We start from the raw sequence: 15,096 nt of genomic DNA, 5'->3' as shown, positions 1-15,096 counted from the left end.
TTTGAAGACTGGTTGAGAGAAATGGGTCTCTGTGCACTGTAATTTAAGGTGAATTTAGTTTGAGTTTTTACACCTCTTTAACAGGGCTGTTAATACGTTTGGATAGCAATGTATATATTCTGTTTCAATTTACATGCCAAATCTCATGTCCCCTTTATATCAAGTGAACTTTTCTCTTCTTTAGTTGAGTTATTATGTGTATCCACTAAAACAAATGGAATTTGATAATTGTTTCTATAACAAATGTTCTCAAATTGTGTGGGGATAGGTTAAATATAAGCTGTCTTTTTAATAATGTAGATCAGGGATGATATAACTGTAAAACATTGACTGCTCCTCTTCCTGTGTGTAGCTTCACCACCAAAGAGTCTGAGTCTGAATCCCAGTGGAAACTGTGTTTTAAGCTCTACTGCCTGTTGGACGCTGACAGCATATCAGTGGACAGCATAGAGTATTTGTTCCTCTTTGAGCAGGTAATGCAGCAAAGAAGCTGTATTTTCTCTTTCTGCTGTTGCTTTAATAAATGACCAATAGTGAGATGTAATTTATGGCCCTGCAGCAAGTCATTCTTTTTGTTCTATTGGAGTATTTATGATTTTACAGAACAATCTTGACTCACAGCCAGTTGACTTGAGGTGATTGCATAAGAGAACATAGAAATAATAAAAAGTGTGACTAATAGTGCTGGTTCAAGTGCACCAGGGTTAAAAGGTAGCTTTATTACAGCAATTTTCCTTCTATAAAACATTTATAAAGTGCAATTAAACAGGGTGGGCCAAAAAGGATTGGATTCAGGTTATTAGTAACAGTGTGACCTTTTGTTTCTCCTGGTCTTTCCGCCGCAGTGCCATGAGATGGTAGTGCGTGGTCAGCTTCCAGCCTGTGAGGAGGACCTCCTAGCATTGGCAGCCCTGAGGCTTCAGAGCCTCATGGGTGACTTCAGCACACATGCCCCTTTCCCACCTCTGGATGAACTGTTCCCTGGTCACATGCTTGAAACGCGGGTTCTCATGTCTCTCTCTGCCCAGCAAGCAGCACCTCCCTGTCAGGTGGCGGCTCAGGACTGTCCTGCGACGCAGCGGTTCCCCACAGGCCTCCTGGCTGGGACGCTGTGGAGCCACTCTGCTACGGTCGCTCATAAACAAAAGATGGAGAACGATATGCATCTGCGCAGTCGGCTGAAGGAGGAAGCAGCAGCTGTAATGACAGCCATCTTGGAGCGTTGGAAAGGTCTGGCTGGCTACAGTAGCATGGATAGTATGGCTGCCTACCTCACAATTGCACGGCAGTGGTCGGGCTTTGGAAGCACTCTTTATGAAGTGGACTTTTACATTGTGAGTATTTTTGGTGGACTTGAAGTTTTGTTCACCTGGAAGTGCTGCCTTCCTTTATTATTGATTGTCTCTTTCTGCTTGCAGAGTTCAACAGGGAATTTCTCCCAGAAGCTGTGGCTGGGTGTAGCTGCTACATCCGTGTCCATCTACAAGCAGGGAGAATCAGAGGCCTTGGAGTCTCTCCCTTATGGCCAGATCTGCTCTTACAGCGTATCTGACAGCAACACCTTCAAGATCACAGCTGGGGATAGGGATCTAATATTTGAAACCAGCAAGGTAAGGTGGCTCACACATCCCAAGTCTGCAAATTCAGCAGTAAAAAAACTCAATCCATCTCTATTGCAGTCTTTGCAAAGACAAAGAGCTTTATCAGCAGGCTGTGTCCTGCAGCACAAGAGAAGAGACCCACTGTCTTCTCAGCATACCCCACCCTCTTCCTTCGAGCTCTTTGACTGACTTAAAGAACACTTGTTAATTCAGTCTGAATCGAGAGCACACAACCTGCTGCCTCTGTGCAACCAGTTGCGACCACCACATGTTAAACTGGTTCCTGGTATTAAATGGCATGTGGCTGAGCTTTATTGCTGTGGTTAGATTAAAATATTAGACTAAACATTTCTGAGAAATTTGGATGCTCTTCCAGACAGACACTCCCTTCCCCCTGTTGAGAACAAATCTTGCCTTTCACTGGACTGACTTCCTTGCATCTTCCCACACAGAACAAAAAATCCCTCCGTCATCTCTCATGAGGCACAAGAGTGGCTTTTATTTATTTATTGGGCTCACAGGGAAATTGAAGTGCAGCTCAGTAAGACGTCTTCTTTCATGAACTTAAGTCCTTATAGTGGTCTGACATTAGTAGGAAGAGCTCTGCACAACTGGGCACAGAAAAGAAAGCTTTGATTATCAGTGCAATTTTAGTGGCTGAATGAAAGGATTATTGTTAAAGAGCAGGTGACCATTTGATTTAGAGCTGTTCTCTTCAGGGAAGCATTAGCAGAAAATGTGTTGTAGCAGTTTTTGGTGGTCATGCTTTTTTAGGCCAAGTAAACGGAGAGGCAAACTGAATCCTACCCGATTTTTCTCTCCAAGTTATTCATGCAAATTTCAGTGCCTTGCAAAAGTCCTCATACCCCCTGAAACCTTCCACATGTTGTCACGTTGCAACCACAAATTCACGCCAATAAGGTGTAGAATTATTTAATTAAATATTAATTATAAAAAGTGAAAAGTGTGGCATGCATTTGTATTCATGTTCAGGCCCTCTGGGTTAATTAATTTTAAAGAATGACTGAAATTACAGAAGCAAGTCCGTTGGGGTATATTGGGTGTTAAAAGCTTGAGACATTGTTTTATGACCTAATCTGGCTTCATACCTCTTCACAACTTTATTCCTGCCCTGTCTGTTGTGTTCCTTGGTCTTCATGATGCTGTTTGTTCAATAATGTTCTCCAGCAAACCTCTGAGGCCTTTGCATCTGGACTCTGTTACTATTTAGGTGACTTCTGTTTGCACTGGATTTTATTTAGGGGTATTGGATTTAAAGAGACTGAAGACATGGACAACACATTTTTTCAGATTTTTTTTGGAAAGAAATATTCCATGCATAATTTTCCTACCATTTCATAATTATGCACTACGTTGTGTTGGTCTAACATGTCAAATCTTCTTAAAACACAGGTTTGTGATTGTAATGTGGCAAAATGCAGACAGATTCAAAGCTCTCTCAAACTGACAAAATGTTAGCACAGGGTTCCTAAAAAGGTGTGTGTACTACATGTCCTCAGTAATTGCTAGATATCTGCATCATCTGCTTCTGGTTGTTTTTCAAGCAGCTGGATGACATAATCTTTCTCCACCCTCTTATGACAGTGCCAGACAGACAGTGAAACTGCCATCAGTTTGACCTCTCTCTCTCTCCTCTGTTTTAACAACAGCTGACTGAGATCATGCAGCTCATGAACGCCTATTTCAGTGCCATCCATCGCCAGCGGGGTAAAGGAGAAGATCCAGACACCATCACCTTCACAGAAAGCACAGACGTGGGCTTCCGTCACATGGCCTCCACACCGACACCCACGCTTCTGGAGCTGCCGTCTCACCCCGTTTAAGAGGAACGCATACCTACATAGACTCATCACCATCCCTCTTTCTTGGGGAGGCTGAGGCCCAGTCCAGAAGATCCTCGGCCTCTTCCGTTGGGAACATCGCTGCATTCAATACAAAAAGAGGGCTGTTATCGCTCTCCATCTATGAAATGAAACCTTCCATGAGTTTTCCAGTAACAAAGCTGGTCTTAGAATGAAAGTCGTGGGACAGTGCAAGGCAGGCAAGGGCCCTAAAGAATTGCACAAAAACCAGTGCTGTTACTGATGAGGTGTCGCACCCCCAACGCCTTCCCACCATGCATACATCTTTGTTACTCTAAATGGCAATAAACCCAGCCCCAAACTGCACCGCACCCTACTCAGCGAGATTTTGCCATGAGTCTTTGTACCACCACAAACATTAAGCTTTGCAGAGATCATAAGCTGTAGAGCTACCCTCATAAAGCTCCAGCTCAGAGTGAAAACGCTCCCGCTCTCTCTCGGTGTGTGCCATATTGGATTTGCCTTTCCTAGTAGGCAGACGCCCCTCGGGCACTGCTGGAAGAGTATTGAGAATATTCAGTGATACACATACCCTAACTGTCTTCTACCCTTCATCAGTCAGTTTTCATAAGGTCCCGGCTGGGCTTCCATTACCTGGAACTGTTGATGCAGCGAGGCCATGTGAACAGATGTTGAAACTCTGTGGCTGAGTCACTTTGGCTGCCATAACTGCACAGCCTCCTGCCAGGGTGTCAATCTGATCACAAAACAAAACTGCATTTCATTCAAGATGCATACACGATCCAGGGCTGTATGTGTTATAAAGAAATCAAAGCTGTTTTCAACACGTTGCCACCAGAATGCTCTGATTCCCTCGCTCTTTGTTGTGCTGCTTCTTTTTAGCTGTGGTCCTGGACAAGAAACTTGGACAACACCTTAACACTTGACCAGCACTATTCTGCTGAAGATAACTGCTGCTTCTTTATTTAAAGGAAGGAACGCCACAAAGCTACATCGCTAACAGTTACCATGCAGTGCTTCACGAGTCGCCTGGCATTCGAGAAAAAACTTTTCTAATTTGGATGCTTGTTTATCTTTTTTTTTTTAAACTGTCCTATGTCTTAAATGTAGACCCAGACTTATCTTTACATTAAGTTTGCATAGGCTTGTTTGGTTCTGTTAATTCCTCTATCTACTATTTGTCCCTTTAGTTTTCTTTTTAAAAAGCCAAACTTGGACCAAAGACTATTTTTTTTTATAAGCTTTTAGAAAAAAAGCCAACAAATGCAGACAGAATCTCTAATCATACTTAAGATTGTTTTGTCTTCCAAGATAAATATCCAGGAGTCAGTTGTGAATTTTCTGTAAGGATAATCCAGAAGTGATATATCTGCTACACTCTCTAGAAAATAACCAGTTTTGTTTCTATGCCATGAAAGGCCTTGACAAGTCACTGCCCCCCCCTGGTTCAGAAGCAGGTCTTTAGGTTCTTTTTCACTGCAGCTGCAGGCAGCTCCATGCTACATATATGTAAAGGAAAAAAATGCAGATGTCCTTGCTTGGTATTAAGCTTGTCTGTATGCTGAATGGTACCTTTTTATGTAATGTGTATATATAATTGCACTATTTTAACTAACTTTGGAGTGCAATAAAAATGATAAATACTGTAATTAATAAATAAAAAATATACCCATTTTACCTTATTGGTCAGTGTCGCTTAAGCTCTTCACTCTAGTCTGTTGGCAACCCGGTATGTTTTGGTAAATAATTCAAAATAAATGCTACAGTCTGGCAGCAGCGGTACAGCTTAAAGTTCTCCCCTCCAAAGTTCTGAGTGAAAACAATAGCTGCTAAAGCAAACATTGTTAAGTGCCTTTGCGTTCCTCACAGGTAATGAGCCTTAACTGAATAACATGAACAGGCGCTGATACACTGTGCTCCAGGTGAGAGGAGAAATAAAGTTACATCATCTTGTGTGCCTTTCGGAGGTAAGAAAGTTCAGTAATAGAAAACATGTTTATTCATCTTAAAAGGTCCAACAAACAGCAATAAGGAGCAATACAGAACGGACTCTACAGAGAAGCAGTTAGTCTTTAAAGCATATTTACAGACAAGGGAGGTGACCAGACTTTATACTTGTTACACTTAAACTGTTGGTTTAGAAGACAAAAGCCGTTTCAATGGCAATTAACACCAGTCAGAGGTACAGCTCGACATTCTTGTTGGTCATGAACAGGGATAACATGAGCATCATGAATCTGCAGCAGACAGATGTTACAATTCATCGTGTACATAAGAGACGCGAGGTATGGCAAAACCTACATTAACAGCCTATGCAGTCTGTAGGTAGCGGGTACTACTGTAAATCCAACAAATAAACTGATTTTAAAAAAAAGGCAACAGGTTGTTTAGCAAGAATAGGCTGCAAGAGGTGACGTACAGGAAATATTTTACAACAGTAAGTGATGCTTACTGTAATAACTTGCAATAAAACGATAAATGAACCATTCATTAAGCAACAAATGTTATTTCAACTAGGATTGATTCTCCAGAACATGATTGTCCAGGAAACACATTAGTTAATATTGGTATTAACATCAATCACCGTCTCTTCTCAACACATCAATACATGCTATACCCTGCTAATAAATAATAGAACAGCAGCTGTAGTTAAGCAGCAGAAATGAAAGACAACAGTCACTGTTCTTGTGTGCCCCAGGAGATGTAGTCGGGCCGTGTTGCTGCAGTGTACTCTTCCACCAGCTGCTGGACAACTTCCCGAGAGTTGTCCAACTCATCAAAGTTGTCCTTGAATATGTCCTCTTTGCGAAACTGTTCCAGGAAGGCCTCGCGCTTTCGCAGTTTGTCATACTGCCTGCATGTCCGCTCGAAAAGCTGCAACAGAAAGAGGCCAAAACTAATAACTACAGCCAGGAAGGATTCAAGTTCATTATCAGACTAATTTGAATTCTTTATTTTCAATTTTGTTTTGTTACCTTTGCTTTACAGAGAAATAAGTACATCCAGTACATTATGTGGACTTCATCTTCACAGTTTTAATTTGTAATAAAGCAAACTGTAATGTTATTTGCAGCTTAGATTAAATAGATCAAATGGTTTTAGCCTTTTTTTTAGGTTTCACAACTTTTAAACTATTTTTGTTCGCTCCAAACTAGTTTTAAGAGACTGATCCTTACTAGGACTTCTACATATCTCAGCATAATTACACACCAGGGACGAGTAAGATTGGGATCAGCACTTACGGAGGAGATGCTTGTGTGGTTGGCCATCATCAAGCCACTCACTCTGTGAGCTGAGGCCAGGTATGGGGACCTCCTGGACAAAGCCACCTGGATGCTGGCAGGACCCCATGGAATGAAATTGGCAAGTTTGCGCTCCCGGATCCTTTGGAGGCTTTTATGCACCTATAGCACCCATGTTTTTAAAAATATGCATTATTATTTTTAGGTTCATAGAATTCAACCTCTTTCACAAAGTATGCTATATACCTGCGTGGGGTCAACTTCTCCCTGGATGATGTTGAGGATGGCAATGTAGCAGTGACTGGGCTGTCTCTCTCTTCCCGTGGAAACCATCACATTCTTGGGTTGCAATAGCCTCCTCATTACATCCAGCACCGTTGTCTTCCTCACGCTAGCAACCTGAGACATGTCTTCATTTGTGAAATCAATCCCGACGACACATGATGTACATCTCATGTTGCATATTTCACCTACTGATTTAAGTTAAGATCAGAAACCACTCACCGACTGGTCAGTGGTCAGTGGCGTATAACCGGTCATGAGGAAGTGGAGACGGGGAGTGGGGATGAGAGAGGCAATCAGGCCAATGAGGTCGTTGTTCATGTAGCCTGGGTAGCGTAGTGTGGTTGTACTGGCAGACATGATCGTGGAAACCTGCACAGAAAAGTAGGAGCTGATAAATGAGTTGTAAGAGGTAGATGATACATTTGGATTGGCATTTTTAATATCCCGAACATGTGCCAAGCCTTGTAAAGATCTCAGTTGGCAAAGGCATTAGATATAAAAAGCATAGTTTGCAGAGAGGTTACATATCCGTTGTCTTCTGTTTATCAGAGATCATGTCGCAGGTGCAACAGATCCAGGATGGAACTCCAGGCATCCCTCTCTACAGCGACATCCTCCTGGGAAAGCCTTCCAAGGTGTTCCCAGGACAGCAGGATGTATAGGGCCTTCAGCGAGCTCCGGGTCTTCCCCGGAGTCTCCTCCCAGTGAATTTAGAGGTTGCATATGATCAAAATAATCTTGATGCACAAAGGAATCAGGAGAACAGTGAAAACCTATTAGTGGCATTCCACACATACAGTGGTTGAACAATGAAACTGAAACACCTGTCATTTTAGTGTGGGAGGTTTCATGGCTAAATTGGACCAGCCTGGTAGCCAGTCTTCATTGATTGCACATTGCACCAGTAAGAGCAGAGTGTGAAGGTTTAATTAGCAGGGTGAGAGCAAAGTTTTGCTCAAAATATTGAATTGCACACAACATTATGGGTGACACACCAGAGTTCAAAAGAGGACAAATTGTTGGTGCACGTCTTGCTGGTGCATCTGTGACCAAGACAGCAAGTCTTTGTGATGTATCAAGAGCCACGGTATCCAGGGTAATGTCAGCATACCACCAAGAAGGACGAACCACATCCAACAGGATTAACTGTGGACGCAAGAGGAAGCTGTCTGAAAGGGATGTTTGGGTGCTAACCCGGATTGTATCCAAAAAACATAAAACCACGGCAGAATTAAATGTGCACCTCAACTCTCCTGTTTCCACCAGAACTGTCCGTCGGGAGCTCCACAGGGTCAATATACACGGCCGGGCTGCTATAACCAAACCTTTGGTCACTCATGCCAATGCCAAACGTCAGTTTCAATGGTGCAAGGAGCGCAAATCTTGGGCTATGGACAATGTGAAACATGTATTGTTCTCTGATGAGTCCACCTTTACTGTTTTCCCCACATCCAGGAGAGGTACGGTGTGGAGAAGCTCCAAAGAAGCGTACGACCCAGACTGTTGCATGCCCAGAGTGAAGCATGGGGGTGGATCAGTGATGGTTTGGGCTGCCATATCATGGCATTCCCTTGGCCCAATACTTGTGCTAGATGGGCGCGTCCCTGCCAAGGACAACCGAACCATTCTTGAGGACCATGTGCATCCAATGGTTCAAACATTGTATCCTGAAGGCGGTGCCGTGTATCGGGATGACAATGCACCAAGACACACAGCAAGACTGGTGAAAGATTGGTTTGATGAACATGAAAGTGAAGTTGAACATCTCCCATGGCCTGCACAGTCACCAGATCTAAATATTATTGAGCCACTTTGGGCAGTTTTGGAGGAGCGAGTCAGGAAACGTTTTCCTCCACCAGTATCACGTAGTGACCTGACCACTATCCTGCAAGAAGAATGGCTTAAAATCCCTCTGACCACTGTGCAGGACTTGTATATGTCGTTCCCAAGACGAATTAACGCTGTATTGGCTGCAAAAGGAGGCCCTACACCATACTAATAAATTATTGTGGTCTAAAACCAGGTGTTTCAGTTTCATTGTCCAACCCCTGTATATACCTTAATACAGTAAAAGCAGTCAATCATAAATGGATGTTTTTTTTTGCCAAACTTGTTGAAAACAGAATATGGAAACTGGTCAGAGAGCCTGCCAAGAGATAGCAGTAATTTCCAACATGTCCTAAATGTGACAATCTGTACTCTCGATGAGTCTGGAATAAGAAGTAGGGCTGGAAGACAAAGGCTTTTTCCGCCACAGAAAACATCATATCCATCTAAAATCTTCAAAATACTTGTGGGGAAAATGTAACGTTGTTTGAAGGAACCACAGTTCCAAAAGGTGTATTTGGCTCAGAAGCAAACTGCACCTCACTAAAGGAACGCCATGCCCACAATGAAACATGGTGAGGACACAATCATGCTCTGGGGTTACCCATCTCTAGATGGATGTGGGTTTTTTGTCAAGGTGAATGAAATTATGAACAAATCCAAAGCTCAGTCAGTTTTGACCCATACCCTTCAAGTATCAAAGCTTTCACAAGAAATGAATTGAGCGCCCTAGAGAGAAAAAAAAGCAACTTATCCTGCTATTAAGCCATTATCCAAGAAAGCAACAATTAAGTTTGATGTTCAACTAACCTGCCAAACTAGTTTCCAAATTTTTAGTGGCTGTCTCTTCACGCGTACCATGTTTCTGAACATTTTCAAATGCACCCTTGAATCTCAAACTGACATCTTACTCACCAGCTGATTAATCTGGGAGAAGGAGGGGTTCTGGATGTGCAGCCTGTCTGTGGCGATCCGATTCAAAGCGGTATTATCCAGCACGACCTGATGGACAACACGGAGTGCATTTATAAGACAAACAGAAAAGAACAGGTCAAAGCACTGTCAATGTGCTGCTAAGCTTTAGGAGTGAGAAGGTACTGCAGTAATGACACAGTTAAGGAACCTCCTAAGAAGCCGCACAGTGTGCTGTTGTTAGGAAAGTAAAACGTACCCGATAAACTGCACAGTCGCAACAGGGAAACTAATTCTAAGGGTAGATTCTATTAGCTCTCAGGCTAATTCAATCTACATTAGGTCCTTATGCAAGACCCTGGAGGAGGTAGGTATTAAAGAGGAAATGCCATTAGACTATCAGTGTGCCTGTGTCTAATACAATCAGACATTTAAAGTCAAAATTTAATAAGTTGCGTTTGCCAGGCCTCAATGTTGCCAATGCAATGTTTATTAGTTTGCTGCACAAGCAATAGAGAAGTCCCAGTTTATTTTCCATAAAGCAACTGTAAAGATTAAAAGAGAGTCAGTTGCAGAGCTTGTAGAAAAATAAGAGAAGGTCTGGTTTATTTAAAAGTCAAGTTGGCCTGTAATTAACGATGGGATGTGAAAGCTTAACTGTTAAATGTGGGCGATCTGATCATATCATGAAAAATGCTTATTCTGGAGGAATTTTTCAAATTACTTTCTAAATAACCAACAATGTTATGCAAATGACCATTCTCCAAACAAATAATGAGGTGGTTCATTGATCAGTATTTTACATATCCTCAAAAAAGAAGTAGTGCATAGAGTAACTAGCAGCACTACATTTTTGTTTTTTCACGTGTTTAGAATGGAGGACTTTCTATATTGAGGATCCCCGCAGGGCAAACTACTCAACAGTGTAACAGTGCAATAATAATAGACAACTTTTCAGGAAAGAAATGGCTTGTTTGCATTACACCTTGAGAGCAAAGATAATCAACATCCCCCTCTCAAGCGGTGCTTACCACGCAGTCTGCATTCTGGGTAAGCCTCTTCAGTGTGAGCAGTGAGTTGTACGGCTGAACAACCACGTCACTCATCTCATCCTGGTTTGGGAAAACAGAGTAGGTCTGTACCAGCTTCTTTGGGTACCTGTGGAGCAGGAAATATTTTATTTACACACACCAGAAGCCAAGGCAAACCTAAACTAACTAGGTTGCAAGAGGCTGTGTGGACCTGTCGTTGAGTCTCTCCAGCAGGTATGAACCCAGTCCTGATCCGGTTCCCCCAGCAATCGAATGACAGAGGACAAATCCCTGCAAAGACAAAGGGTTACTCTTTACCAGCACCCTCAAGCTGCACCACATGTGTGTAGAACCTACAGTGGACTCCAGTGGTGCAGAACAGAAACATGTGTGGGTGAGCAAACGCCTCGCTTCCTAGGCAGTTATATAAATGGCAGCAGAGCCCCACCTCGCAAATGGGCTTCCTCCTCGCCCCCCCTCAAGCCAGGCCTGTAATACCTGCCTTCAACATTCACCCCAACTATTATCACCAAACACACTGCACACCACACCCCGCTAACACACACATGCCAACGGCAGCTTTCCTACCCAGTGCACACATGAGTGCACACACTAAATAATAATGTGGGCTTATAATGTGAAGGAGTTACAGAAATTGCAGACCTTGAGGGGAAATGTGAGTGCTATTTTATGAGAACCAGGAAGCTGAATTGGGTCCACAAAAAATAAAGACGCTAAGAATAATTGAGAGGGATGGACAGGATTCTGCTGGTTTTGGGAGGGCAGGCTCTAGGACAATTTTAGCATTTTGTTTCTATCAGGTAATTTATGTTTCAGTGTGCTTATCCCCACAACTAATACACAGCTGTCTGCCTGAGTACACCATGTCACTATTAGCAACAGATATGGAAAACAGATCTCAGGCTCAGCCAAAAACAAAAAATCTCAATGATTTAGACAGCAAAGACTCTTAAAATTATCAAAGTCACACAAAATTACAATGAAAGGAGACAACGAGGCTAACTACACCTCTACAGAAAACAGTATGTAAAGCAACGAATCAATAAAAAAGAAAAATGAACCCAAAGCGGATAAACAAGTTCACATTGACAGAAAATGACCACAAATTGACTCAGTGATTAGAAAGAGACAACAAAATGACCACATAAGAAAAAAGCTTACTTAGTCTGCTATTCTTAAATGTTAAGACTAAATAAACTCATCACATTAGCTGTAAAACAAGTACGCAATAGTTTTCGTAATGTCTGGCCTCAGCCTCGCTGCTCTAAGATGATTCGAATTAGTCAGCAGACTATACAATTGTGGCACGTAAAACCACAATCTGCCTGAAAAACCCCAACTCCAAAGACACAACGTTATACATGTTGGACTTGCCTCCAGACTGTCGCTACCATCTGCCTCTCGGTCAATGATATCAAAGATCTCTTCTTGGATTTTTTTGCCCTGGAAGAAAAAAGATTTATGATATTAAACTGGACTGATGACATTAGGTTAAATATTCATCATTTGTGGAAACTGACCTGTGAATATCCACTGGCCCAGTTGTTCCCAGCACCCCCACCGTGCTCAGACAGGTAGATGTTCTCTGGATTGTACAGGTTTGCGTACGGGGAGTTGAGGATTGAATGGATCACGCGGGGTTCCAGATCCAGAAGAACAGCACGAGGGATGTAGTGCTCGTCATCAGCCTGAGGAGTTTGATTAACAATCAGGGATTATTAGATGCAGCACAGTCACACATTTCTACTATTTCATATAACAAATATGCCATCTAGTGGCACATAGTGGTGGCGTACTTGAGGACCACAAGCATAACCAGGTAGAAACAGAACACACTCCTTATCCTTTATTACTAACACATAATTAAAGTAAATGGGGCACTTGTCATGTCTGGTCAGTACTCGTATACCAAAGAAACGATAAAAAAAAGTGTGAATGAATGGTGTTAACAGGCAAAAATGACACAAAACATCAGAAAATCTGAATTACTACTTCATGTCTATGAAACCAAAAAGTCACGAGGTGATGCAACACCTTTATTAAAAGGCATTCCCCACATCTCCAAATTAAATTACTTTTGCTTGTGCACAAGAGCGACGTAAATCTTAGCCATGGCTCTAAAATTCTAACCAAGCTGAAATGTAGTGCAATAAAGGAAAGTTTACCATAACAGCTTCCAGAACCACCTTAGATGGAAAGCTCAACCTCATAAGTCTTTTATTTCAATGTGAAGGAAATCTATGTATACTAACATTCCTTTGCAGAAAACTCTCCTGAAGTGAAGATCTGAAAGTTTACTGGGCCATTGCAACATCTTCAATCTTTTCAGTCATTTTATTCTGCAAATTGTCATTGCTGTCATATTGATGGCATCAAAAATTGCTGAAATGCTTTACCATACAAAGTTCAGTTGACTTAAAAGCTATACCTAGATGCTGTGGCTGCAAAATAAAACCAAATCATGAGCCCCCACCACCATGCTTGACAACTGGTATTAGGTTTTTGTCCTAATGTTGGGACTTTTTTCCCCTTAAATAAACTGCTTTGCTCTACAACCAAACATCTACACTTTGGGTTTTGTGGTTTGCTCAGAAGACACTTGCAAACACTCCATGTCATGTTTTTAGACAAACAAATATATATTTGAGGTATATTAGTCATTTTTTACATACTTTAGTGGTTTTTAACATCTAGAACCCAAACTGAGGCTGGAAGATTCCAAAATTGCACTCTTTTTGTTTTCCCACAATTTTTCAAATATAATAGATAATGTCAACCTCAGGAGATTGGAAACGGTCTAAAATGTTTCTAACCATCTATACAGACACACAGTACTCTGTAAAACCTTTCATGGCTTAAACAACTTGAGGAGCATGTCAATTGTGTAGGCCATAGAATGTATGTTTTAAAAATCCTTTAACTAATATTATGTAACATTTTCTAAGAAACAGAATTTTAAGTTTTTAGTAGCTGTAAGCATTACAATCCAAATTAAGGGGCATCAGCTTGAATCTGTGTAAGATAAGTTTCACTTTTTGAATAAAGCAACTGAAATAAGTTTGCTTTTTTGTAATTGTAAGTCTAAACCTTCTGTTGTGAACCTTTGAGTAGTTGACAAACTGTCAATCTTCAATAAAGGAAACGTTAGTTATCAATTTACCTATAAAAGGTAACGGTTTGTTGTTGTATCCACTTTGTTTACTTCAGCTATGATTTCATGATGCAGTTACCTGATAGAAGAACACATCCTTCCTGTCCGTCCCTTCAGTTGCAAACTCCTCGACGATACCCTCTGGGCTGATCCCATGCTCTGCACAGAGCTGCTTCCAAAACTCGAAGCCGACTACAGAAATAAGACGGAAAACATGGACAAATGTCTAACATTAACTCGAGTTAAATGTACTTCATTGGACATTACAAATAATTAGAACACAACATACGCTGCTATTTAGCACTAGCAGCTAACGTCAACTCATCTCAGTTGAGTACCCGTTAGCCGTTGTTAAGCTAGGGTACAAAAACATTTGAAATACACCGATATTTTAGCTAAAGTAGCTAACTTGATAACTAACTTCAATTCCCGTTAATAATTAGCAGACTGCCTAACAGACCTGGTAGGTCATCAAACCAACAGGTAGAAAATGTGCCTTGGATAGACTACAATACAGTTTGCGTTTATCCAGCAAGTTAGCTACTCTTTTCCGTGACATACTTTGATTTCCACACTGTCCGAGCTGAAGCGTTATAATTTCCCGCGGCATGTTCAGTCGTTCCTTGTCTAGCTAGCAGAGAGGCTAGCTAAATTTGCAATAACGACAGCTGCAATTCTCTCTCAGCTTCGACACCGAATCGCTATGAACAGCCCGCCCGTTCCCGCTTGGCACTGGGTCGGGTCCTTTTCCATTAGCCGGCGAAGAAGGCGTGACCTCGAAACAAGTGTAAACGAGTAAAATTAATCGACAATTTTGATTCATTATAGTTGACAGCGAAATCTGAGCCAGCGATAGAAAATATCAACAGTCATCGGATGATTAATCCACAGTAAAAAATGCACCCCAGCCCAGATGGAAACATAACATTTTTGCCACCTATCTTTTGGTGCGCCGACGTATAAATGGTGTAGACCTTTTGATCGGACGCTGTGAGGAAGCTCCTGGGTTTACTTTTGTGCTCCGATCTTGTGTGCTGAAAGATAAAGCGCCCTAAACATCTAAATTATGCGTTCAGACTAAAAATGAAGCATTTATTGCTAAATAAGCTGGCAGTTTGTGTAAAAACCCCAATAGTAGGGCAACCTAACCGCTACACCTGACAAAAGTTAAGCTGAAGATTT

The 15,096-nt window shown here is 41.8% G+C and overlaps 2 protein-coding genes across 4 annotated transcripts in view; one reads left to right on the top strand and one right to left on the bottom strand.

The window, feature by feature from the left end:
• The window catches only part of LOC124863695 (unconventional myosin-X-like), a 49,610-nt gene extending 44,488 nt beyond the window's left edge, over positions 1-5,122 (top strand). For all 3 annotated transcript variants that reach the window (XM_047358125.1, XM_047358123.1, XM_047358126.1), the window contains 4 exons: positions 353-473; positions 846-1,334; positions 1,419-1,610; positions 3,272-5,122. In XM_047358125.1, the coding sequence (XP_047214081.1) occupies positions 353-473; positions 846-1,334; positions 1,419-1,610; positions 3,272-3,445 (976 nt within the window). In that variant the 3' untranslated portion in view covers positions 3,446-5,122. The remainder of the gene's footprint in view (positions 1-352; positions 474-845; positions 1,335-1,418; positions 1,611-3,271) is intronic.
• Positions 5,123-5,426: 304 nt separating this feature from the next.
• On the bottom strand, positions 5,427-14,659 carry LOC124863983 (tubulin gamma-1 chain). The gene is made up of 11 exons (XM_047358580.1): positions 14,476-14,659; positions 13,994-14,106; positions 12,284-12,451; positions 12,138-12,206; positions 10,954-11,033; positions 10,743-10,869; positions 9,715-9,801; positions 7,192-7,341; positions 6,934-7,086; positions 6,688-6,849; positions 5,427-6,319 (listed from the first exon to the last, which is right to left on the bottom strand). The coding sequence occupies exons 1-11, from the start codon at positions 14,522-14,524 to the stop codon at positions 6,122-6,124; spliced, it is 1,356 nt and encodes a 451-aa protein (XP_047214536.1). The 5' UTR covers positions 14,525-14,659; the 3' UTR covers positions 5,427-6,121.
• Positions 14,660-15,096: the final 437 nt, after the last annotated feature.

Source organism: Girardinichthys multiradiatus, chromosome Y, assembly GCF_021462225.1.
Source record: "Girardinichthys multiradiatus isolate DD_20200921_A chromosome Y, DD_fGirMul_XY1, whole genome shotgun sequence".
NCBI classification, from domain to species: Eukaryota; Metazoa; Chordata; class Actinopteri; order Cyprinodontiformes; family Goodeidae; genus Girardinichthys; species Girardinichthys multiradiatus.
The sequence above is the reverse complement of the archived record's forward strand: the minus strand, read 5'-3'. Positions and strand labels throughout refer to the sequence as shown.